Source organism: Enhydra lutris, unplaced genomic scaffold (genome assembly GCF_002288905.1).
Source record: "Enhydra lutris kenyoni isolate GAN:26980312 unplaced genomic scaffold, ASM228890v2 scaffoldscaffold6, whole genome shotgun sequence".
NCBI lineage: Eukaryota > Metazoa > Chordata > Mammalia > Carnivora > Mustelidae > Enhydra > Enhydra lutris.
In genome coordinates this window covers 23787567-23811860 of record NW_019154090.1, presented here as the reverse complement: position 1 = coordinate 23811860, position 24294 = coordinate 23787567, and the positions used below count along the sequence as shown (strand labels likewise).

Here is a 24294-nt window from a genome sequence, read left to right as displayed (position 1 = left end):
TGGGTCATGATCCCAGGGTCTTGGGATCGAGATCTGAATCAGGCTCCTTGCTTGGCAGGAAGTTTGCTCCCCCCGCTCCGCCCATCTACTGCTCCCCTGTCTGTACTCTCTCTTACTCTGACAAATAAATAAAATCTTTAAACAAAAAATGTTCTATTGATGTTAAAAATTCACTCTCATTCTTCAAGCTGCTCCACAGATCTTTTGGCTTTAATAAGAAATCAAAGTTTTAAAATTACTTCCTGTCAGAGAGAGAATATTTTCTAACACGGTAATATGTAAGATGAATCAGTTTTATTGGTTTCTGGAAACAAGGCTAAATTTTCTGATGCTGCATTTTAGGTTCAGTGTTCTAAGCAATCTTTCTTTTCTCTTTTGTATCATATTTTGAAAGTCCAAACGTATGATGTAGAAGCAAAAAGCAAAAATGTTACTATTAGCTATACTAATTGCTAAGAAGGTCTCAATGACTTTCCAAGAAGTGACCAGTGCAATATTTTTGGGCTTCTATTGGTATACATTTCAGTATGTATATCTTCTTGCTGGAAGGTCATGTTGCTTGTGCCATGTGGTAAAGGAATCAGTCGCTCTCTGATTTATTCCTTAGTCTTTTTGCTAATCAGATGACAGTGTGACAGCATGTGAATAAAGGTGCTCTTTAATTCCGTATAAATCAAGAGTTTCACACACCCCAAAGTTCCCTATGATCAACTCGCTAGTCCAACTCTCAAGTTTCATTTTCACTGTAGTAAATTTATCATTTGAGTAAAAATATATAGAGTTGTGTCTTTTTTTTTTTTTTAAAGTAGGCTCCATACCCAGTAGAGAGCCCAGTGCAGGGCTTGAACTCACAACCCTGAGATCAAGATCTGAGCTGAGACCAAGAGTAGGAACTCAGCCAACTGAGCCACACAGGGGCCTCTACACAATTCTGTCTTGAGTGTTCATCCTTAGAGAGATATCCGTTAATTAGGCCAACTTTGGGAGCTTCTTCTTTGTTGTGATATGAAGGATCGAGTGCTGTGTCTGAGAAACACCTCTGTGGCTGGGAAAATAGGTGAGAAGGGGGAGGGTGGAGAAGTAACCTCAGGCTCTCCCTCCCCCTCCTCTTTGCTTGCTTTCTCCCATCTGTCACTGCTTCATAGCACCGGATGATCTGGCAGACTGACTACGCTTCTGCGGACCAATGAGTGGGATCACGAGTAAACAAGTGATTTGTGTTAGAAACTCCGGAAAAGGGCGCCTGGGTGGCTCAGTTGGTTAGGCGACTGCTTTCAGCTCACGTCATGATCCTGGAGTCCCGGGATCGAGTCCCGCATCGGGCTCCCAGCTCCACGGGGAGTCTGCTTCTCTCTCTGACCTTCTCCTCGCTCATACTCTCTCTCACTGTCTCTCTCTCAAATAAATAAAATATTTAAAAAAAAAAAACCTCCAGAAAAATAATCTTTTAGATACCAGGGTTAGAGGTGGGAAAGATCGTGTAGAGTGTACTTTTACACTTCCATGAAGGAAAAAAAAAACTGCATCAGCCTGATATTGAAACCTCTTATCACCTTCCCTGGATAAATCTAGGCAATCTGGGTCATAGGGCAATGTCACTTTTGATGTCTTTATAAATCTGTCTGAAAAGGTGAGTTTTTTTGTTTCTGTAGTTCAATTTTATACTTCCTCCAAAACATTACCACTTTTATTACTCCACTGAATATAATAAGAGAATCCAGAGGTAAACTCTTTAAGGTAAGGAATTCTAGGGAAGTAATGAAGTGGCTGATGGTACATGCAGGGTATACATCAGATCTGTTCCTAAGGATGCCTAACTTCTCTGACTCTGCATAATCCTACTCCCAAGACCCCATAACCAATACCATATAAGCAAAATAAAAATTATGTACATTGTTGAAAAATCCTATTTTTTAAACCATCAAAGATTTTACAAATTAATGTCTTCACAGAAATAAAAGTAGTTCAAAAGCTAATAGTAACACCCTTTATATTAATATTTTGAACCAATTACATGGTAAAGAATTGGGTCAGTAACAGTCTTTCAGATGGCTGTCCATACATATCCTTGGATAACATTTACATTATAATTTGATATGGGCATTTTCTCCCCCTGATTGCCTCATTTTTACTGTAAGTAAATTTGGCCAAACCTATAGTGCAAGGGTCTACTAAATCTTCTGTTATTTGGAGTTTACCTTTACCTTTCAAGGAGTTTTAGAAAATGGCCTTGGCCTTGCTCACTTCATTATGTTTTTTACTGTACTACTTCTAGCCAAGATTTCTATTTTTTGCAAAAAAAAAAAAAAAAAAAATTCTGGACATCTTTCAAAATTTTCATGGCTGGTTTCTGAACGATGATACTACAAGAGTATAGTCTGAGGCAGTTACTGTTCAGGGTTTTCTCCCATATCATGCTTATTTGTATTTCCATAGTAACACTTCCATCTTAAGAATGTCTGTTTTTTTAGATCATTGCTTCTCATGTCACAGGCTGAGCATACGGTAGGGCTATCACCCCACTTTGCTGTCAGAGGCATCTTAAGGCACTCCAGGGATACCCACTGCTGCTCTGCTCTGCTATAGGTTGCTCTGAACTTCCTTCATATTAGCATATTTTCCCTGGTTTCAAACTTGGGCACTGAACCCCATTTTTAACTACTGATCTTTTTTCCCAGTTGAAAATACAACCTAATATCTATCATAAACAGAAGAGTAAAAGAATGATAAGGGAAGTGAGACAAACCATTTCTGTTAATAGGGAACACATCATGTCAGGAAGTAGAACTACTCATTTGCATTTTTATAACAACACACCTGATTAAGTCCAGTTTTAAAAAGATGCTCACTGATTGGTGGGAGCCACTCTTTTTGTCTGTAATTAAAAGGGGGTAGGGGGAACCCAAGAACCAAAACCAAAACAACAGAGAATGACCTATCAACCATGTGGGGCTCCCTGGACTTGCCCAGAAATAGTCTGTCCCACCTGCTCCAATTTGGCAGTATAGTAGGCCTTGGCCAGCATGATGCAAGCAAACTCTGTTCTCACAGCAGGAGCATGGTTAATGTCACTGGTTCTCTGACAATACAAATGTACCAATACTTTTCATTAAAAACTGCTCATATTTCTCTGCTTTCAAGATGCTCTGATTTTGTCTGTGCATATATAACCCAAACTGTATGAACACAAAAAAGCAAACCTTTTTCTCGCCTCAAAACTTTAAGAAGTATTGATGCTGCAGAAAGATGTTTAGGTACCCAGCACTACTATGTCTCCAAATTTGATTTGCGTAGAACCACCTTGATATTTTATGATCACTCCCTGATATGGGTTCAAATATGATCACAAAAAGTTATTTTATGACCGGTTCAGAGTTCTGGATACAGCACAGCATATTGCATAGCAAATAATACATATTTATTCTTTAATCTGGATCCAAGAGCTCTAACACTTAAAAATCAGAACAGCTATAGCACTCATTTTGGATTTAAAAGGTAACTTACTCTAAGAGTTAAGAACTGACAGCCTGAGGGCTTGAGGCTGATGTGGAGATCTGTACATGACTATGATTCCTGGGGTTTGGGGAAAGCTCTGACATCCTTTCAGGAGACACTTACCTGCCCCCAAGCAAAATCACAAAGCTTTCAAGTCATTAGGGCTTTGCCTAAGCCACTTGTTAAGCCTCAGAGCAGGGATGGGGCAGGTATTACAACATGACCACCACCACCAAGGGTCAATGTCCAGTTTAACTGTACAAGCCTATTCCCCACCCCTTTCTAAAACAGGTTTCAGCTTTCCATCTTTCTTTGGCTGACAGTTCCCTACAGACTGGCTCTAATTTGGGCATCTCTTCTTAACTGTCCCAGCTGCTCCTGTGATTAATTCTTCCTGGTGCACTGTAAAGGACACCCTTATTACCTTGAGGGTCTGGGCTCAGGTGAAGTTTCCAAAAATCTGGTATGTGACTTCTCTAAAGACCAACACTTGTTTCCTGCCCACCCCCCAACTTGTTTCCTGCTTTAAAGGGAATTACACACCATATTCTATAGCCTAGAAGACCTTGATTCTTTGGGAAGGTGAAGGGCCAAAAGAATACACAGAATTGAGGGGAAGCAGATTTTCCCAGAGAACTCCAGGAATCTTCCCTTTGGTGGTCTAAATTTAGTATTCAATATACTGAAAGGAGTGCTTCTAAACAAATCTCTGCCTCGGAGAGGATTCCCAGGGAGAATGAAGAAAGTAGCTGGTTCCTTTTCTGTATTAAAGTGGGGATACCTAAGAGGACTCTGCCTGTGGTTTATACAGGATGCCTGAAAAGGAAAGGAGACCCTTCCTCCTCTCTGATGGGCTGAGATAAGGTAACTTCTACACCTCTACCTATATGTGATCTGTGCACCTATGGCCTACTTCCAGGGGCTCTTGTGAGGATTCGTGAAATTCTCGCCCAGAAGCACAACCTGCCAACGACAGCTGAGTTCCCAGGTCAGTGTCTGGTGTTGGTGCACAGAACCTGCCCTCATCTTCAGGATGGCATCCCAATAGTACTTGACTGTTTCTGAGCACCCCTGCTGATATCAGGCACTTGGCCAGGATCCCAGCTCTTGCCTAACGTGAGCTACTTAAGCTCAGCACACTTCCTGAGGAGATGAAGTATCATACCCTTCCTCAGATCTGGGCCTTTGCACATGCTGTTCCTTTTGCCTAGAATATTTCATTCAACTCCCATAGCCTGCATAATGCCTCCTCATTCTTCAGCTCTCAGATTAAACATCATTTTCTCCAGAAAGCCTTCTCTGATTTGGCAGAGGAGCATAGCATCCCAGCTATATGCTCCTACAGTACCATGTAACTTTGCTATCACAACATTTAACATTTAGCACACACTATTAGTCTTTCTGGTTGGCAAATAATTGATATGATGAAGACAGAGACTCTGTCTTTTCACTATTATATCCCCAGGGCCTGGCATGTGTTAAGTACTTAATATATATTTGATAGACAATTATTAATAATTACTGATTATATATCTCTTTGCATGAGGCACAATACTAGGTACCAAGGATACGATGATGAGCAAAGCCGGACAACTCCTATCCCAGCAGAGTGCATAGATTAATTACCTGTCATGTAAACAGACATAAAGTTACAACTGTGATGTTATGTAGGAGAACATGGTGCTATGATTTCCCATAGCAGTGACCAGGGAGCTAGGTAGACAGAGTAGGAAGTTCATGAGGAGAAGAGAAGGAAGAAGGAAGAACATTCCCTGCAATGGGTGTAACACACACACAGGGTCTTGATAAGGGATGAGAGCAGCATGTCTGAGTTGCTGAGGGAACTCAAATGAGGCTGGGAGATGCTGACAGGGACCAGACCACACAACCTTGTTGGTGCTTTTAGACTTTAATCCTAGTTACAATGTGAATCACTGAAGGGTTTTAAGTTACAGGAGCAATGAAGATGGGGCAAACTGGATGAATTCGGGCCACTTGAGATAAAAGCAGCAGCTTTCTGTGATGATATGAGGGATATGAGGATGAGGGAGAGGTGCCAAGGAGGAGGTGCCCAATGGACAGATGGTGGTGCCATTCCCTAAGGTGGGGAACACTGGCAAATGAAGTGACATTGTGGGTGAAATCGGACATGCGGAATATCTGAAGTCCTGTTAAGGTTGTACATGCAGTTGTCTATGATTTCTAGAGGTCTGTACTAGAAATACAAATTCATGAGTTGTCTGTGAAAAGCTGTAACTAAGAAAGTGAGGCATGAGTAAGATCAGTTAGGGAGAGAAGAGCTGAAGACAAAGGGTGACTCAGGATTGAAGTATGAGGAAAGCCAACATCTAATATCTGTGTACTGAGGTTGAGAAGGAAAAGTCAGAGAGGTAGAGAGAAAACTATCAAGAGCTCTAGGTCAGAAAAGCCAAGGACAGTGAATTCAAAAAGGAGACATCAGTCAATACAGGAGAGAAAACTGATAGTGTAAGGTTCCTGACAAGGTCAGAGAAGATGGTATCAAAGAGGCATGTGGAGGAACTGGCCTTAGACTTGAGGAGGGACAGCTGCTCTATTATGGTAGGAGCAAAGGAGGATCCTGGTAGATTTATGTCTTGGTAGCAAGAGCTGAAGCAGTTTTACTTTCTCTGTGAAGAGGTGAGAATCTCTGCTGGCAGGAGAGAAAGTAGAGTCCAGAGGGGTGGAAAAGAGAGTTGACCACAGAAAGATGGCTGGGCCATACTGAGGATCTATCTGAAGTGGTGATCATAAATCAATCTGCCCTGCTAGGTTCCTTTTCTTCCCCAATGGTGCTTGCTGCGATGTATACACACAGAAAACACATAGGTAAATGAACTAAGGAAGGACAAAGAGTCGAAGTCAAAGTAAAAGAAGCAAAGATGAAAAACAAAGTCCTCTGCTGTGATGATAAAGACCCCATTCTTCTATGTGACCCATAATGGCACCAACCCACCACTGCTAACCTTTAGTAGAGCTGGAGGCTGAAGCAGGCCGAGAGGATCGCTTGCGATGTCCATTTTCCACACTTTCAGAAGCCACAGTTGGCTCTTCAGTTCGGGAGTTTCTTCTGCTTGGGGTTTTGGACTTTTCAATGATCTCTTTGGGCTCACTGCTGACAAAGGGAAGCACAAAGTGTCCAAGGAGGTGAGGGAATCAAGTCACACACAAAAAAGGGTTCTTCAGGTAGAGTTTCATTTGTAAGGCAGGAGATTAAGAACTATACAGTCATTCTGAAGAGAAAATATTCCACCCTGGGACAATGAACACAATTACTTTCTATATTACTGACAACTTAAGAGTGAGTCTAGTTTGTTACACTATTAAAAATAAAATACTAAAGTATATTCCTGGTGAAATTGTGGGAAAACAGGTAAAAGAAATTAAAAACTTGCAACAAAAATTGCCAAACATCTTCACCCATTTTTCTTAAATAACAACATTCTCTTTCAAAAAATAATAGTATCTAGGGGTGCCTGGGTGGCTCAGTGGGTTAAAGCCTCTGCCTTCGGCTCAGGTCATGGTCCCAGGGTCCTGGGATTGAGCCCCACATCGGGCTCTCTGCTCAGCAGGGAGCCTGCTTCCTCCTCTCTCTCTCTCTCTGGCTGCCTCTCTGTCTACTTGTGATCTCTGTCTGTCAAATAAATAAATAAATAAATCTTTAAACAAAAATAATAGTATCTAAAATCTAGGAAATTACTAATACATACTGGTATTTCCCATGAGCCTGGTATAGTCAGATAATGGCATAAGTCACATTATAGAATATACATGAAGATATATTCACAGTATACTGCTGGGTATACCGACTGCCCTTACCTCAATCTCCCTTTTTTAGTATGCAGAGATTTAAAATTGGTAATATGCAGTACTACTAAGGGCATGGGGAAAGAAACTCTGGATATAAATTATGTAAGCCCATTGTTCTCAATAGGGGGCGTTTGTCCCTCCTAGGAGACATTTTGCAGTATCCGGAGACATGGCTGATTGTTAAGATGACTGTCTTGACTGAGGCAGGGATGCTACTGGCTTCTTTTGGGCAGAGGCCAGACATGCTACTGAACATTCTACAATGCATAAGACAGCTCTTCCATGCCACCCCACTCACCCCACCCCCACTCCTGCCCCAGGGCAGAGAATTATCTGATCAAAACTGTCAATAATGCCCAGGCTGAGAAATGCTGTGTAATCCCCCGGCTCAGCAATTCCACTTCTAGGTGCCTAAGGAAACAAATCTTTTTACAACTCTCTAATTACACACAAGGATGTCAGACCATTTTATTTATACTAATGAAGACAGAAGACCTAAATGCTTTACAATAGATTATAAAACTAAAACATGGCACATCCATATTCGGTCATGAAAAATCATGTTGTAAGTTTATTTAATGATTAAAAACTGTGATACATTATTGTGGGGAAAAAGTTACCAATATTATGAATAATATAATCCCATTTTCATCATAACACATGTTGAGTATATATATGTAACCACATATAAATGAATGTGAGATACACTGTGTGTGTGCATGATGTACAGCACTTATATATATATAAAACACTATATAGTATATATATATTAGATATAGTGTTTATATATAAAATATTCCCTATGTGTAGACATACTCTGAAGAGAAGCAGAGGAAGATGAACTAAAATATACACAGTGAGGGGCGCCTAGGTGGCTCAGTGGATTAGGCCACTGCCTTAGGTCATGGTCTCGGGGTCCTGGGATCGAGCCCCGCATCTGCCTCTGCATCCCTGCTGAGTGGAGAGCCTGTTTCCCCCTCTCTCTCTGCCTGACTCTCTGCCTGCTTGTGATCTCTCTCTGTCAAGTAAATAAATAAAATCTTAAAAAAAAATAAAATAAAATATACACAGTGAGTATTGTTTGAGTCACAGAAATCCTGGTTTACTGGTAATTTTCTTCAAATTCTCTGATCTGAATTTCAAATGTTCTTTAATAAACTTTTTACTGCTTTCGGGGTTCAAAAAAATGCATGGCAGAATCATTAGGGAAGAAAAGCTGATAAATCTGCTTAGAAGGCATAGAACTGAAACAAAAGTAGTACAACAGAGAAAACAAAAGAAGCTGGTCAAAGGGATGCCTCTTTGGGAAGTCTTCCATGACCTCACTTCCCAAGTGAAGTTGTCTCTTCTGTCTTTTTGGTTCACAGTCTGTTTCTGGCATTCTAGAGCACCCATCAGATTGTACAGCATATTTTCTTTCAATATCTTCTGCCTCCCACTAGATCAGGAGCTCCTTAGAGGCATGAACCATGGCCTATCAACTATCCCTACCCCTGCATTTGCACTCCTGCCCGAGGATCCTTCACTAGTAGCACTATGGCTGGGAATGTGGCCATACTGTTCGCTATCTTGCTTTATATCTAACCACTGCCCCACAAGCCAAGGTAAGTGAAGAAGCAGCGAGGCTGGAGCTGGGGTGGAATTATAAGTCAAGGGGTATTTACATATCCTTTTAGAGATGTTCCGGATGGCTTTCTGGCTACATGCCCAGAAAATGGTCCAAGCCTCTGAGGAAGAAAGATTCCTAATAGAGGTGCCTCCTTCTCCTGGCAAAACAAGAGTCACAGTAGTACTGTCCTGGTATTTATACGGCCAGTGCCCAGACAGCTCTGGAAACAAACACCCACAGGATATTTTTGGTCTGATTATCTTCTTTCTGTAGCCACTTTCTGGTGCATGCTTGAGAAAGGCTAATGAATTCAAGTATTAGCCTAATCCAAATAAAAATACAGGCAGAATGATGTAGTAGGAGTATCAATAAGCTTGGAAGTAGAAGAACAGGGGTCAAGTCTTACCTATATAATTTATTAGCCATTTATTTAACTTTCCCTGTGCTTCAGATTCCTGATCTATAAATCCCCATTTTGTCTGCTGCAATACAGTAAGTGTGAGGGTACTGGGGCCAGAGGGCCCGAGTTTGAATCTCAGTTGCACCACTTACTAATCTGTGGCCTTGGGCAATTTACTTAACTTCTTTGAGCTTTAGGTTCCTTATCTTTAAGACAGAATTTACCTTCCTAATAGATATTGGGAAAATTAAATGAGATAATACCCTTGGAGGGCTTGCAGCCCAGTGTACGGCATGGAATGCATTCACGTAAATGTTGGCTCTTATGACCACCTCACAGGGTTGATAGGAGGATTCCATGAGAAAATGACTATGAAGGTGTTTTACAAACTAAGTTGTACAAATATGATAAATTCTCTAAAATGTCATCCAATGTATTAGTACACTAAAAAAGTAAAGACTTTTGAAAAAAAGTAATACTTCTTTCTCTCCATGGGGTTAATGAGGTTGAAGCCACAGGTGTATTTCATTTTGTTAGGTTGTGGGGCTTACTAGAAAAAGCGTGAGTTTTGGGGTCAGACCCCACCTGACTCTTATGCTTGGAGGAAAAACAGCTATACTTCAGAAGGTGTTGCAAGGACTACTATTAATGACAAGATATCAACAGCTCCTACATATTGAACATTTACTGTTTACTCAGTATGGTGAGTGCTAAACATGCTCTCTCATTCGGTTTTCAAAACCACCAAAAAAGGGAGAAATTTAGCCACCAAGTTTTATTAAGAGAAATGTTATTTCTGAGGGATGAGGACTCATGATAGCTCCCCTGCTTTCGTAGGGAAAACAGACTGGTACAAAGAGTGAAGGAAAAGGCCAAGGTGAAGAGAGCTTTAAAGGATGAGAAAGCCGATACTCTTCAAAGAGGCTTATGCCGTTTTCATGCTGAGTCTGCAGAATGATCATCTTACCTTTGTCCAGAGACTATGGCAGCATTTGCCTCGAGTTCTGTGAAAAATACAAAGCACAGAAATGAGATGTGGAAGCTCTTGTGGTCTATGTCCACTGGGAGAAGCAAGGTGTCTATGAGAATTCTGAATGCCCTATTTAGGCTAACATGTCTCTGTGCCCAGCAGGATTCTCACCCCTACATGGTACAGAGTTGGCAGGGACACAACTCAGTTGTCTGGGGCATAAGACACTTACTTGGTCTATTTTTACTTCCACTCCACACTGTGAAATAATCCTGTTTGGATCAATAGAACTAAATTCACACTGTCTGGTTCCTATTTCACCCAGCTATAACTAGGTTAGTAAAATAAGCCTCTTCCCTCCCATGTAGAAGAGATTGTTTTCATTCTTAAAACATCTCCACCCTCCTGACACTTGTTTTTAAAGACAGCAATCTTCGAATATGTCTTAAATATCTATTCAGGATGCATTCTCTTCCAAAGGACTTCCTCACTGAGTTTAGAGGGCAGATTGCTTTGCTTTGAGATAACACCCACAGACTCCATCATTTTCCTCTCTTCCTCAACTTCCCAGAAATGCCCTCCAAGAAAGGAAAACCTCAGTAATTTGTCTAGCAGGGTTTTGCTTAAATGAGAATTCTTGGGTTTACCAGGCACTTCTTTCTCAGCATCAGCAGAAAAACATCTTCCTCCATTATATGCCTCTAGGTAGTTCCATCTTTCCAAAAGACTTTGCTGAGCACCAGAGAGCAGTGATCTCTCCTGCTTTTGGACTTGCACAGCTCTGCCCATCCCCCCTTTTAGAAAATTTAGCACCGCAAACTCAGTGCAGGCCTAATCTACCTCACTGATTACATGTTAACCTCCCTGAAGGCAGTGAAGTCAGAGTGCATGGGTTAAAATTCTGACCCCGCTGCTTATTAGCCATGTAACCCCGAGCAAATTACTTGACCTCTCTGTGCTCAATGCTTCATCTGGAAAAAGGGGACAATCACTTTACCCACCTCAAAGTTAAGAAGATTAAGTGAGATAATATATAAAAAAATTCAATACAGCACTTGGCTCTTAGTAGTAATATTAGCTATTACTATTATTCTTGCTATGATGCTCATGTTGATGCAGCCTTAATGTGAGGAGGCTAGAATACTCTGCTTTCAATGGAAGACGAGGGAATCCCTACTTCCCATTTGCTACTTAGCTCCCCATATCTAACCCATAAACCTTAGACACCCCACCACATGAAACAGATACCACCTCACCGAGTACTCTGCTGCCTTGTTGGCTCCACTGGAGCGGACAAACTCAGGTAACATGTGCTCAAAAATGAAAACAGCCCGAAATAGGTGGATTACATAAAAACTTTGATTAGTTTGTTAATCTGAAACAAAATTCAGTGCTTTTGAGAACTTTAACACTATCACAGCTAATTCACATAAGTACAGACAAAAGGAATTTGGTGAAGGCAGTTAGTGACTCTGGGGGCATTTTAAGGAGATTCATTTAAGAGAAACTTTTAAAACGAACAGGATTCTTCGGCCAGTTATTCTTAGATGTAGGATATGAAAAAACACATTTTTCTGGAGTAAAGAACTGAGGCAGGAAATGGAATTCCCTTCTTCTTCCTAGCTGCCTCTTTTCTCACCAAAAATGAATTTTACTATCTAAGCCCCTCTGTGAATAATTCACTCCACTCCTCCCCATCTCAGGTGCCTAGCACAATCATGTGGGCAGTTGGAAGCAAAGGAAGAATCTGGGTGGTTGGGGCACCTGGGTGGCTCAGTGGGTTAAAGCCTCTGCCTTCGGCTTGGGTCATGAACCCAGGGTCCTGGGATCGAGCCCCACATCGGGCTCTCTGCTCAGCGGGGAGCCTGCTTCCTCTTCTCTCTCTCTCCCTGCCTCTCTGCCTACTTGTAGATCTCTGTCAAATAAATAAATAAAAATATTAAAAAAAAAAAAGAGAATCTGGGTGGCTGAAATGTTTTCAGCTCATCCATTCGTTTCAGAGGCCTGATTTTGCTCTGAGTGTGCAACAGAACATAGCAAAGGACATAGCACCTGAAGCCCATTTTAAAGTAACTGTAAGAGAAGGCGCCTGACTGGCTTAGTGGGTGGAGCATGTGACTCCTGATCTCAGGGTTGTGGGTTCAAGCCCCACACTGGGTACAGAGATGCATTAAAAAAATATTAAAAATAAATCACAAGTTATACCTTAACTTCACTGGCTTAGGCCCACAAAACTAAACACGGTAGTTTTGTTTGTTTGTTTTTTGCTTACAAATTTTGTCAAGTATGAACTATACTGTAAATGAGATTCTAATCTCTTTGTGGAAAGGTCATACTTCATTTTATTTTTAAATTTATTTTGGTATCCCTCAATACCTTCAGTGACAGAGGGCCAGGCGAGACTAAACTGTAACATATTTATGATATTTATCTGCTTTGGCATATTTATCTGCCTTACAAAGGCAGTGCTGTTATTGCCATCAAGATCCTCATGTGTTCAGAGCTGACACAGCATTCCACAACAATTATTTGTCAGATTACCATGGACTCCACCTTCCAGAAACACCATCCCTAGTACTATTTGCAATTTCTTGGTCATGGGAAGAAACATAATGCCATCCAGAGATGACTGAAATGACTGACTCCCTGGGGAATGGCTGCCTCCCTGTAGCAGAGGTCCTCAGAACAAGGCTTCCACTCCTGTCACAAAAGAGCAGTTACTACCTTAGTGCAGTAATGCTTGCCACCCCAGCGAACTGCCATATGCCAGTCAGTCAGTTGCCAGCTGTGGGGGCCAGGGTCACGAGACAGGGCAAACCGTGCAATGGAAACCCAATAGCTGGGTGGCAGGCAGACAATGGGCACTGCAAAGTCCTTCTTGAGTTCCCCGGCTGACGCCGGGGATGTAGAAGACAGCAAGCTGGTCCAGGAAAAATAACATCAAAGAGCGCTGCACAAGCTCGGCCACTCGGCTGAATTCTGCCTGAAGCCAGTAGGTAAGAGAGTTTCAGCCACTTCTTGGCACCTTGAGGGCAGAAGCAGTTCCTTCACATGTAATCCATTCCACTTGGAGAAGATTCTCCAAAGCATGCCTTACCTGGTCTGGCAACAGACCCCTGCAGTGTTGTGGCTGGAGTTTCCTTTGAGATTAAACTCGGTGAAGGAGCTAAGGCAAGGAAAAAAAAAATAAAGGCCTTTTAGTTTCTTTTCTCGACAAAACAGAAAACACTGACTAAATCAACAGCTAAGTAACTGCTAAAATACATATCCTCTTGGAGGAAATTTCAATTGCCTTGAAAGGACATTTCAAAACCTACTTAAAAAATTAGCTACCATGCCACATGGTACCACAGACCACCAGCAGGGGTATTTGTTTTTCCCTTTTGTGTGTACAAAGATCAAGGAAGGAGGTGGTCATGAGGACAAGAGCACCCACGATTTTTGCTTCTTAGGGTCATGTTCTATCCAGTACTCTTAAAAAAAAAACTCCAAAGCATACCTTAGTAGGCAACCCAAACCACTTTCAGAGGAATAATTATACCATGCACCTTAGCATTTAAAAACTTGTCTCATCCCTGTAAAGATTACCCCCCTTGATACCTGAAATGAATCATACTATTTCTTTTATACTTTTCTACAGCACCTGGCAGAGTGTGATGGTCACAAAGCAGATATTCAATTCACATTTGATGAATGAATCATTTCATATGTCATTTACTTGTCTAACAAACAGTTACCAAGAACTCACTAGGGGCAAGGGACTGTGCCAGGCACCTTTCAAGACCAATTATTCTTTCTGCCCATCAGGAACACAGTCCAATATCAAAGATAAGATACACACATGTGGTACACTGGAGTGCACTGGGATGTTCTATGAAGATGATTCAAAAAGTCTAAAGTGTTATGGGAATCAGAAGCAAGGGAGATCAATTCTAGATTGAGAAAACTGATGGTACATTAGAGGGATAAACATCTGAATTATGCTTCAGAGGACAGAGAGTACTTAGGTCCTTGAAAAGGAATGGAACAGGATACACAATGTACTCTAGAATGGGAGCTCACTGGATCATACAGTAAAGATTAAGGGCACAGATACACCATAGTCACTCAAGGATTATGTCCTCCCATCTTGACACTTCAGCCTAATATCCTAGATAAACCCTGTAACAGTAAGTTTTACCCAATTTTGGAAATTGTCAATTTTGTATATTTCTCTGCCTGCTTAGTCAATAATGCATTTGTGTTAAGAATTTATTTTGGGGGACGCCTGGGTGGCTCAGTTGGTTGGGCAGCTGCCTTCGGCTCGGGTCATGATCCCAGCGTGCTGGGATCGAGTCCCGCATCGGGCTCCTTGCTCATCAGGGAGCCTGCTTCTCCCTCGGCCTCTGCCTGCCATTCTGTCTGCCTGTGCTTGCTCTCTCTCCCTCTCTCTCTCTGACAAATAAATAAATAAAATCTTTAAAAAAAAAAAAAAAGAATTTATTTTGGATGCTTATCTCATAAAGCTTAAAACTATATACCTTAACTTCTACTTTTAAATCTAGTATTGGTTTCTCACATTTTCATGATAAAAACCCAGAAGCCTCTTGAAAAAGAATGGGAACAATCAACTAAAATTGAGATTTTTTTTTTCCAACTATAGATTCATCTACCCAAAGCTCATATAGTCCTCTAAGATTATATATGATCCAGAAAAACATATTTTTAATCACTTCACCATTATTCTCTTGATATGTGGGAGGAAAGTTCCCTGAAAGGAAGTACAATAGAAACATTTAATAGCAGAGAGTATGTTTAAATCACACCAGGTTTCTTTAATCTTAGGGGTTACCTACCTCCACAGAACTAGAACCAGAAACCTAGAACCCCCAGACCTGTCTCTGTCTCCTGTAAGGGCAGTGAACTCAAGGGCCTTTATCCCTCCTTGCATCTATCTCCAGCATTGAAGTAAAGAGGCAGAGAGAAGGGGAATTAACCTTTCCAAAGCTCTCAGTGAGGTGGCGTGCTGGCCACTTTAAGTCCTCTCCTTGTATCTGTATAAATTTGGGGAATAGGAATTATAGCCTCCATTTTACAGGCTTACAAGAGGTTAAGGAATTTATCCAACTGTGATTGGTAACCAGTGGGACTAGACTTTGAACTCTGATCACATCCTGAAGCTTGTGTTCTTTCTGCCTCTCCACGTAGGTGCTTACCACTCAAAAATTTTTAGCTGCATTAAACAAGACAGGCACTATTTGCTGGCCTAGGATATAAGTAAAGGTCCTTCTCAGCTTTGGCAGTGTGTGACTGGCTCCACTCTGTGGAAAAAGAGTTTCTATACCGTTTAAGCCTCACAGAAGAAGGAACATGTATATGTGAGAGACAGGGTGTGAAGGGACGAGAGGAGTTATAAGGACACCAATGCTCCCATCATATGCCAAACTTAACAGTACATAAGAAATAATCTAGATATACACAAATTGGAATGGTCTAATTTACAAAGAGACTGCATCAAAGAGAAATCAGTAATAACAATTATTTACATTTATTGATTACTATATTCTGCGCTAAGCATATTATATTATCTCACTGAATTCTTACAATTATTGTCTCCATATTACAAAGAAGAAAACTCAAGTTTGGAATATCAAGTAAGTTGCCTAGACCCACAGAGCTGGTAAATGCAGGCACTGTGATACTAACTCAAGCCTGTCTCTCAACCACTTTGCGTCTCCTTTGTCTATTAATAATCACAAAACAGAGACTACTGTCTGGTTTTACTGTCCAGAGAGTACTGTCAGGTTTTACTGTCCAGCCCTTGTTTTTGTAAAGCTCTCCTCTGGAGTAGCCAGTCAGAAGGGAACAGTCTCTGGGACAGAGCACAATGAGGAAGGGGCCATGAGAACCCTGCTCTGAAACTCTCCAGAGCAAGTCATTATCACAGTAAGGCGAACTTGCAGAAGCTGCTATTCACCTTTAAGGGACAATGTTAAACTGAAGGTTCACAGGATAGACTCTGAACAGATACTGAACTCTGAGCTTCAAGCTTCCCACCCACAGAATGGGATTAGGGGTACCTGACATGATTGGTATGAAGATGATGTGAGATAACGTGTGTAAAGACGCTTCCTCGTAAAATGCAAATGAAAGGCCTATCCCTATTTCAGGAGCTGAGAGAGAACCATGTTGATGAATGTAAACTTAACATGGGTCTTAAAGTACATTCCCCAATGTACTTCCAATAAATAAAACTCCCACTATTGCCATCTAGCCCATTTTTCTTCCTCCAAGTAAAAAGAAGTCATGCTTTCTTCTGTGGGATAGGTCATCAAAAAACTGACACGAGGAGATGATGCCAGGCCCCAAGTACATACCTATGCTGGGCGGAAGCTCTGGATGGGATCCCACCTTCTCCTCCACTAGGCCACCCGCAAGTGGCTCAGGTGTTATGCCAACATGATTGTTTTTTGTGGCCGGCGCCGCAGAGATGAGCTCAGAGGGTACCAAAGTGGTTACTATTGAGCGTACACTGGTGGGGAGAGTACCGCCAGGTAAGCTGGGTCCTGCTGAGGTGGAGCCCGGGCCCACAGGGCTAGAGGTCATTTTTAGCAGAGTGGGTGCTGGGGGTGTTGGGGTTTTACTGTCCAGCTCTGTGGATAACTGCTCTGTTCCCATGAGCCCTGGAGTTGTGGTCTCTAGCCCTTGGCCTTCAGTCTCTCCATCTGCACCATACTGCTCTTCCCCTTTCTCAAGAGAGCCTGTAACTTTCTTACATGCCTTGGTAAGCAGTATCTGGCCGATTTTGTCCACTTTTCCTTTGCCCTTACCAGATGAGACTGGGCTTCGCCGGTTGACAGAGGAGCCTGGACTATTGGTCAAAAGGGGAGAAACCATTGCAGTTGACTGTGAAGAGGGCAGAGTGCTCTGATCTGCTGAGGTGCTCACCTGAGGACTAGCCTCATCTGGATTCAATTCTTTCACTTGCTGGACAGGGGGGTGAGGAGGGACAACCGGAGAAGTGGTACAAGGCGGGGAAGGAAGCTGAACAGGGGTGGCTCGTGAGTTAAGGACTAAGGGTCGACCAGTCTGTATATTGGGAGCAGTACTACTGGAGGGGGCGTTAGGCGGTACAGGAGCAGACGAAAATTTTATGTTCTGAGGTATGTGTAAAGGGCCAACAACTGCAACGGAGGGAGGCATCAAGCCAGAGTTGGTTGTCAGTGGGGCTGCAGGAATTGTGCTTGGCTGTGATCCTTTCATAACCTGAATTATTGAGGATGAATTGATAAAGACAGGTGTGATGAACTGAGGCCGGGCATTGGACTGAGCAGCTGACTGTCCCTCAGAAACCATAACCTTGCTGCCCACATTGGGCATTGTGACAACTGTTGACATCAGCGCAGACTGCAGGTGAGTTGGCAGAGCTGCTGATGTGTTAGCTGAAGTTGTGATAGGATTGGAAGTTACAAAAACAGTTATCTGATTTGGGGGCAAGGGAGTGGAGATGGAGGAAGAGCTGACAGGTCTTGACATTACTGGAGGGATGCTTGGTGCAACATTAGAACTGACCTCACTCAATTCTGGATGCACAAGGGTTGAACACGGCTCATTAGTATGAGGTAAATTTAGGGAATTAGAGGGTTCTTTAGAAGAAGACGGATCCTGCAGTGTGGGAATGACAGATGCTTTTTTCAGGTCCTCCCCAGAAACTACTGGAGGTGTTACTTCCAGATCTGTAAGCCCAGGGGGTTTAATGGTCACGTTAGGAGCTCCAGAGTTGTCAAGAAGTTGACTTAACGATGTCGGTGCTTCCCTCATAGCAGGAGACACCAAATTTTTGTTCTCTTCAACACTGGGAAGTTTGTTAGGATCTGGAGGTTGCCCATCCTTTTTAGATTGATCTTCAGGGACAACCATTTTAACTTCTTGGGCAGGGACTGCTTTGAGCTCAATGTTTACCTGCTCCTTCCTACCCTGGGAATTCTGGCAATCGCTGTCCTGAGGCACATTCAAGCTCTCCTTGTTATCCTCGAGAACACCCGCCACTGCAGCCACAGGCATGGTAGGATTCTGAGGATTCAGCCCGCTGTTGTTAGGGAAGCTCCCAGGTACAGGGGCATTGGCCAAAGGAGTGGGACTGGCCAATACGTTTCTTGGCAACTCCACATTTTGCAACAGAGTTGTGTTTGTTTGAGAGGCCAGAGTAAGTTTAGGGGTTTTTGAATTTTGTCTCCCAGGACTTGGGGTGGTTTTCCTACTGGACCCAGGGCTAGACCTGCGGCTGTTGCTTGGACTAGCCCGTTTTGTTGCCCCAGAATTAGACTGCTTCCCAGAATTCACCACCACAGACTCTAATTTGTGAGTTTGGGGGGCAGCAAAATTGGAAGGATTATTCATGGTAAGATTTGAAGGTGCCTGCCCAATGGCCTTTAAAGTTGTTGGATTTAGGCCCTGTTGATCAAAGCCCCTGTTTAAATTTGGCCTAGGAGGTAAAGGAATATTAATCTGTGGGGGGAAGAGTCCTGCTATGGAGGCATTGAGTCTTTCTGGTGACAGACTGATTTCTGAAGGTTCTGTGCTGGGAGGGCGATTGTTGGGTGTCTGAGGATAGTAGGGTCTGGGGCTGGCTCTGTTTGGTGTTTTAGGTCTAGATGTCTGGGCTGGAGCAGCCACATTTGGAAAATGGTGGCCATGGGAGCTGGGCAGGGAATTTACAGGGGGTTGCTGGGGAGTTGCTCCTTGAGTTGCTGAAAGGGGTGATGGCCCAGGTTTTGGCCCTGTCATCATTAACTGATTTTGAGAAACTACTAAATGTGAAGGCATGTTGTTTGGGCCTCCTGAGACAGTTGGTACTTCATTGCCACTTGCTTCAGGAAGTGAGGACATCTCTCCCAGCGGTGAGCTAGAAGGATTCTGGGGGTTCTCCTGGTATACCATTTTCCTTGAACTGCTTCCCAAAGGAGTATTCACAGGCATTGGCATTCTCTGTTTATCAGGTGATGGTGGCACAGAAGCAGGTCCTTGCAGGCTGACCATAACAGGCACACTGCCACTCTGCTGCATGGGCATTCTCTGGGAGTCTGGGTTCAGGGGGCCCCGTGGTGGGTGGACACTCTGGGAGACTGGAAGCCTAACTGATTTGGGGTCCTGCTGCATCATGAGCATCATCATCATCTGCTGCTGCTGCTGCTGCTGCTGCTGCTGCTGCTGCGGCTGACTGGGAGGTGGTGGCTGCTGTGGCGGCGGCGGCAGCTGTGGCTGTGGCTGCTGCTGTGGTGGCTGTGGTGGGGCTGCCACATGCTGCATGAGCTGAGGAGGCATCTGCTGAAGTGGCCTCTGTTCAACTGGTTGAGAAGGATAACCTAAAACAAGCCCCCAAAATCAGCGAAGTTAGATTTTCGGCAAGAAAAGCTCTGCTACCTGTAGAGTACCGCCAGGCACTGCTCGTCTAGGCAGCCCGGACCGTGCACCAACAGCTCAGGCAGGCTCACTCCCAGGGTGGGGGGCAGCCCCTCATTATCTGACATAGCAAAGGGGCACACTGCTGAAGGAAACAAAAAGCGAAGCATCAAGAACCTGCAGCTCCTCAGTCTTCAGGGTGTGAATGAGGTACTACTGCACCATGACTCTGACAGACACTGGGTGCTGTGTGCTCAAAGTGGCCGAGTCTGTCCCAGCCACTCATTTGGAGAAAATGAGAACAATTCCCATCGACAGCAAGGAGCTGAGCACCCAGCACTGGGCTCTCACGTGGGCATAATAAATATGCCACTGTCCTTGTGAATGAGCCAAGGCATTCAGGATTCACTTTTTCTGTTATCACTAACTAATTTTTTTAAGGCTAGATTTTGTGAAAACGCCAGCACCGAAGAGAGTCTTTTTATTCTTTCAACAGAAGTAAAACAGAAAATGTAAGGATTCAATTCTTTAAGAGGGATTTAAAATTACTCCAATTTACTGGCTTCTCTATATACCATGCTGCATCCTTCAGGCTCAATCCTTTGGGGAACCCAACTGAATTTAAGTGACCCTCTGAAGTAAATCAGTTTAATAAATAGTAGGAGCTCATGGAAGCTGAAAATCAATTGAGGGCATCGAAGTTTTTTAAATGGATATTAATTTCCATTTACTTTCTTACATGTTAAAACTCTATTTGGAGAAATATTTTCTATGAATGCACAATGGGAGAATAAGCAAGCCAGAAGCATTGCCCTCAGGAATAAAAAATAATTTTGGGAAAAGAATCTGGGGGGATAATGCCTTATAGATTTCCAGAAGGCAAGAGGTCAAATAATTCTTTTATGAAGACTTTACTCGGCATTTTAGAACCAAGGCCTTACACAATCAGCAGAAAAGAAAAATCATTAACCAGGAATAAAGGTGATTCCATGGGAAAAAGTGAGGATATAACTGGGATACAATCTCAAAAACTAGATTTATTCCATTGTTGCATGAAAAATACATACGGAAAGTTTTAAGAAGGTGCAGGAATAAGCACATTTGGCTCTCGCAGTCGAGAGAAACATCAGAAACGATGATTCAAGATTTTCACAGAGCAGCTATCAAATGCTGCTGAGCCACAGGGTCAGACCCTGTGGTCCATACCTGATGAATGTCTTCAGGCCAAAGATTTCCATGGTACCAATGAATACAATGTGCCGAATTCAGTTTTGAAGATTTTTTAAAAAATCCTTTTCTATTTTAGGTCCAAGTTAGTTTTTTACATTTAGAGAGCCAATAATATATGGCATTTCTGCAGGTTTAACTTGGGTTCCCTTAGTAAAATTGTCATTTCTGTAGAAGTCCATTTTTGTCGGGCTATGACACAAATGTCTTCTATCTTTCAATCAGCCCACTAGGCAGCACGATGAACACCAAAGAGAGCAGGACAGGTAACACAGTGGCCTCTCAAAAGTAATAGCTGAGGGCATGGCTGTTATAAAGGTTCCAGAAGCTGGAGGCAACAGTCCAAAGGGCACAAATGCTAAGACAGACTGGGGCAGCCATGACAGAATGGTGGAGAAGGAAAGCCAGAGCACACATGGTATCTATAACATAACCAAATGCCCTATTTATTAGTCAAGGGATGCAAACTCATATGCTTTAGGCAACAGGCCAGTAGTGAAGAAGAGAAGTGGGGTGGTGTAAGACACTAGCAGTCCTGTGGACAGATCCAAACTGATCAGAATGGATATTCTGTCTAAAGGCATTTAAATTGGGGCTTTTGTTTGGTTTAAGACACTGCATGACAATTCAAAGACATAATAGGTCAAATTTAGCCTAGAAGTTTCTAGTTTACAAACTATGGAAAAGAAGCAATATGAGTGTTCACATGAGAAGAACTCAGGTGTGTCTGAGGGAAGGAAGGACCTTCCTCTTCATAATGCCTTCTGGATACACCTGTCAAGACAGGTGACCTCCCCACCTCAACTGTGCTGCTGCGACTCACTGACTGGAAGTGTGGTGTGCCCATACAATTTGTAATAAATACCACGGAGTAATGACATCATGATGTATTTACTTCTTTTTTTGATTCATTTTTAAAATACATAAATTAAGGGTAGATTGAAATTTATTCCCCAAATAATGTCATTCTCACTTACATGCCAAAATGGTGTAATAACTAGTGAGGAAAAAACAAAACATAATCCTTTGTATACACAGGGGAGAGTGACCTAAGTATAACAGGCTTATTTGTCTTTAACTGGGTCACAGAGGAATATGGTTACAAATCACTGCTCAGGCCAACAGTAACAAGTATAGAGATACTGGGGCAGCTGGCCTTAGTTCTTCTAAAACACCTAAGTTGGAATAAATGAATTTTTGGAGCTTTTTTTTTTTTCAACATTTAGAGGATAATATTTTATAGTCAGAAAGGGGAATAACACAGAGGGCTTCAATAATACTGACCCTATTTATTATTCAGTTGGGTGGTAGGTATATGAGCGTCTTTTTTTTTTTATTACTCTCATATAGATTTTATGCTTAAAAATTCTTAATAAAACTGCTATAAAAAAATCTTCTTGTAAACCTGTTCTTTGCTTTGAGAAAACCCTAGCAGGAAAGGCTGCAAGAAAGGCAGGCAAGCAGGATTAGAGTGAAAACATCTTTCCATTTAATCTTAAGTCTGTTTAATGCCAACTAGAACCTTGATACTGACAAGAATAAAGAGGCACTTGACATTCCAGTCTGATTTTATGAGGGCTTAAAATAATGAAGACTAATCTAAGCAGTATATATACAGTTGACCCTTGAACAATGTGGGGGTTAGGAACACTAACCCCCCCATGCAATTCAAAATCCACATACAACTTTTGACTCCCCCACTTAAGTACTAATAGCCTACCTGCTGACTAGAAGCCTTACTGATAACATAAATAATCCATTAACATGTATTTTGTGTTATATGTATTATATACTGTATTCTTACAGTAAAGTCAGCTAGAGAAAAAATGTTAGTAAGAAAGTAAGAAAGAGAGAATACATTTACAGCACTGTATTGAAAAAATTTCTATGTATGTAGACCCATCCATTTCAAACATGTTGTTTCAGGGTCAACTGTATATACCACATATATACACAAGCTTCAGAAGTTATGTTTGAAATTTTCACTTACTATCAAGGCAAAGTTTCCAAATATTAGATACATTTTATCTCTAAAGAAGCCTAGTTAGGAGACAAAATAAAATACTATTGTTTCCTTGAAAAGAAACTTTGTACTGCTGTATAAATGATGAAAAGTATATAATCTTTAGCTAACATTTTATCACCTGGTGGTCGGTTTGAAAACTCTGTCAGTTTAGGGCCCGAGTTGTCCAAGTTAATTCCTTGTTCTCCTGGCAATGGCTGCTGATCGGCCTCTTCCAGCCCAGCTGGGCGAGTATCTGGGGTACTAAAAAATAAATTACACATTTGACAGTAAGTTGCATAGTTTATACCATGAAACTAGCTTAACCGCTCTCCTATTTCTGAAGAACTAATATCTGTTTGCATTATCATCCTTATCAGTACATAAACTCTCTAGTCTGATAAAATAGTCAATATTTGGCATAAAAATAATCCAGCAATTTCATTACATAAAATCTACTTAACCTAATAGTATGGCCATTTATTCGAAGTGCTTTCTTCAAATTTCTGACATGATTTTCATGTAATCATCCATCCTTCAGATGTTTTAAGACCTGATCATAGTTTGCACTATCAACATTATAAAGTACTATTTTTGTGAAACCACACTATCTTTGGTGTAGTTATCAAGGTCAGTTGGGGAGTCCAGATTATTTCTTTTGTGTGGATAATTCATAACACCTTGCAAGAAGTTGTAGGCTGGCTGATAAAAATGGTATTCGGAGAATAAAGAAAAACGGAGAATACTAGAACAAAGCTAATTCTGCTAAATGAGTATTTGCAGACATCCCCATTGGCTTTGGGATGCTTTCGTTTTTACCTGGTTGTAACTCAGAATTTCTAGTAGGGAAAAAGAAATGAAAAAAATGTTATTACCAACAGCCAAATTCCCAAAGAACCGGCAGCTCATATCCATTTGGTTTGGAATCTTATTCCTAGCTGCACCTTTCTTCCTTATCTTTAGCATCCCTTTGCCCTGATGTCAGTCACCACTTTTAGACAGTATTTGATCTCATTATATTCTGTGTAGTTTCTAAGCCTTACCTTAAATTCATTTTAAAAAGTCCTAGCACATGGAAATTTAGAATGTGAAGCAGGTCCTTAGCACATCCAGATGGCTGTATCAATTTGTTTCTTCTATGACTTCCCCCTCACTTCAAATTGTAAGGATTCTGTAGGTCTCTTTACTTACATGGAACTGCACTGCTAAAAAAAATTATCATATATCTGGTCCAGACACCTCATGTTATGGACGAGAAACAAAGGCCCAGAGAGGTGTAAGAGTCCCATGGTTCCACAGTGAGCTACTGGTAGAGTTAGGAGCAGGTGCTCTTCCTATTATACATACTGACTCCCTTTCCTAGAAGCCCTGATGCTATATAA

The 24294-nt window shown here is 41.9% G+C and overlaps 1 protein-coding gene across 2 annotated transcripts in view; it reads right to left on the bottom strand.

Annotated features, from left to right (window-relative positions):
• The window catches only part of LOC111141360 (nuclear receptor coactivator 6), a 102591-nt gene that overhangs the window by 1656 nt on the left and 76641 nt on the right, over nucleotides 1–24294 (bottom strand). For both annotated transcript variants that reach the window (XM_022493839.1, XM_022493840.1), the window contains 5 exons: nucleotides 23055–23176; nucleotides 16659–19646; nucleotides 13400–13468; nucleotides 10300–10336; nucleotides 6480–6628 (listed from right to left, as the gene is read on the bottom strand). In XM_022493839.1, the coding sequence (XP_022349547.1) occupies nucleotides 6480–6628; nucleotides 10300–10336; nucleotides 13400–13468; nucleotides 16659–19646; nucleotides 23055–23176 (3365 nt within the window). The remainder of the gene's footprint in view (nucleotides 1–6479; nucleotides 6629–10299; nucleotides 10337–13399; nucleotides 13469–16658; nucleotides 19647–23054; nucleotides 23177–24294) is intronic.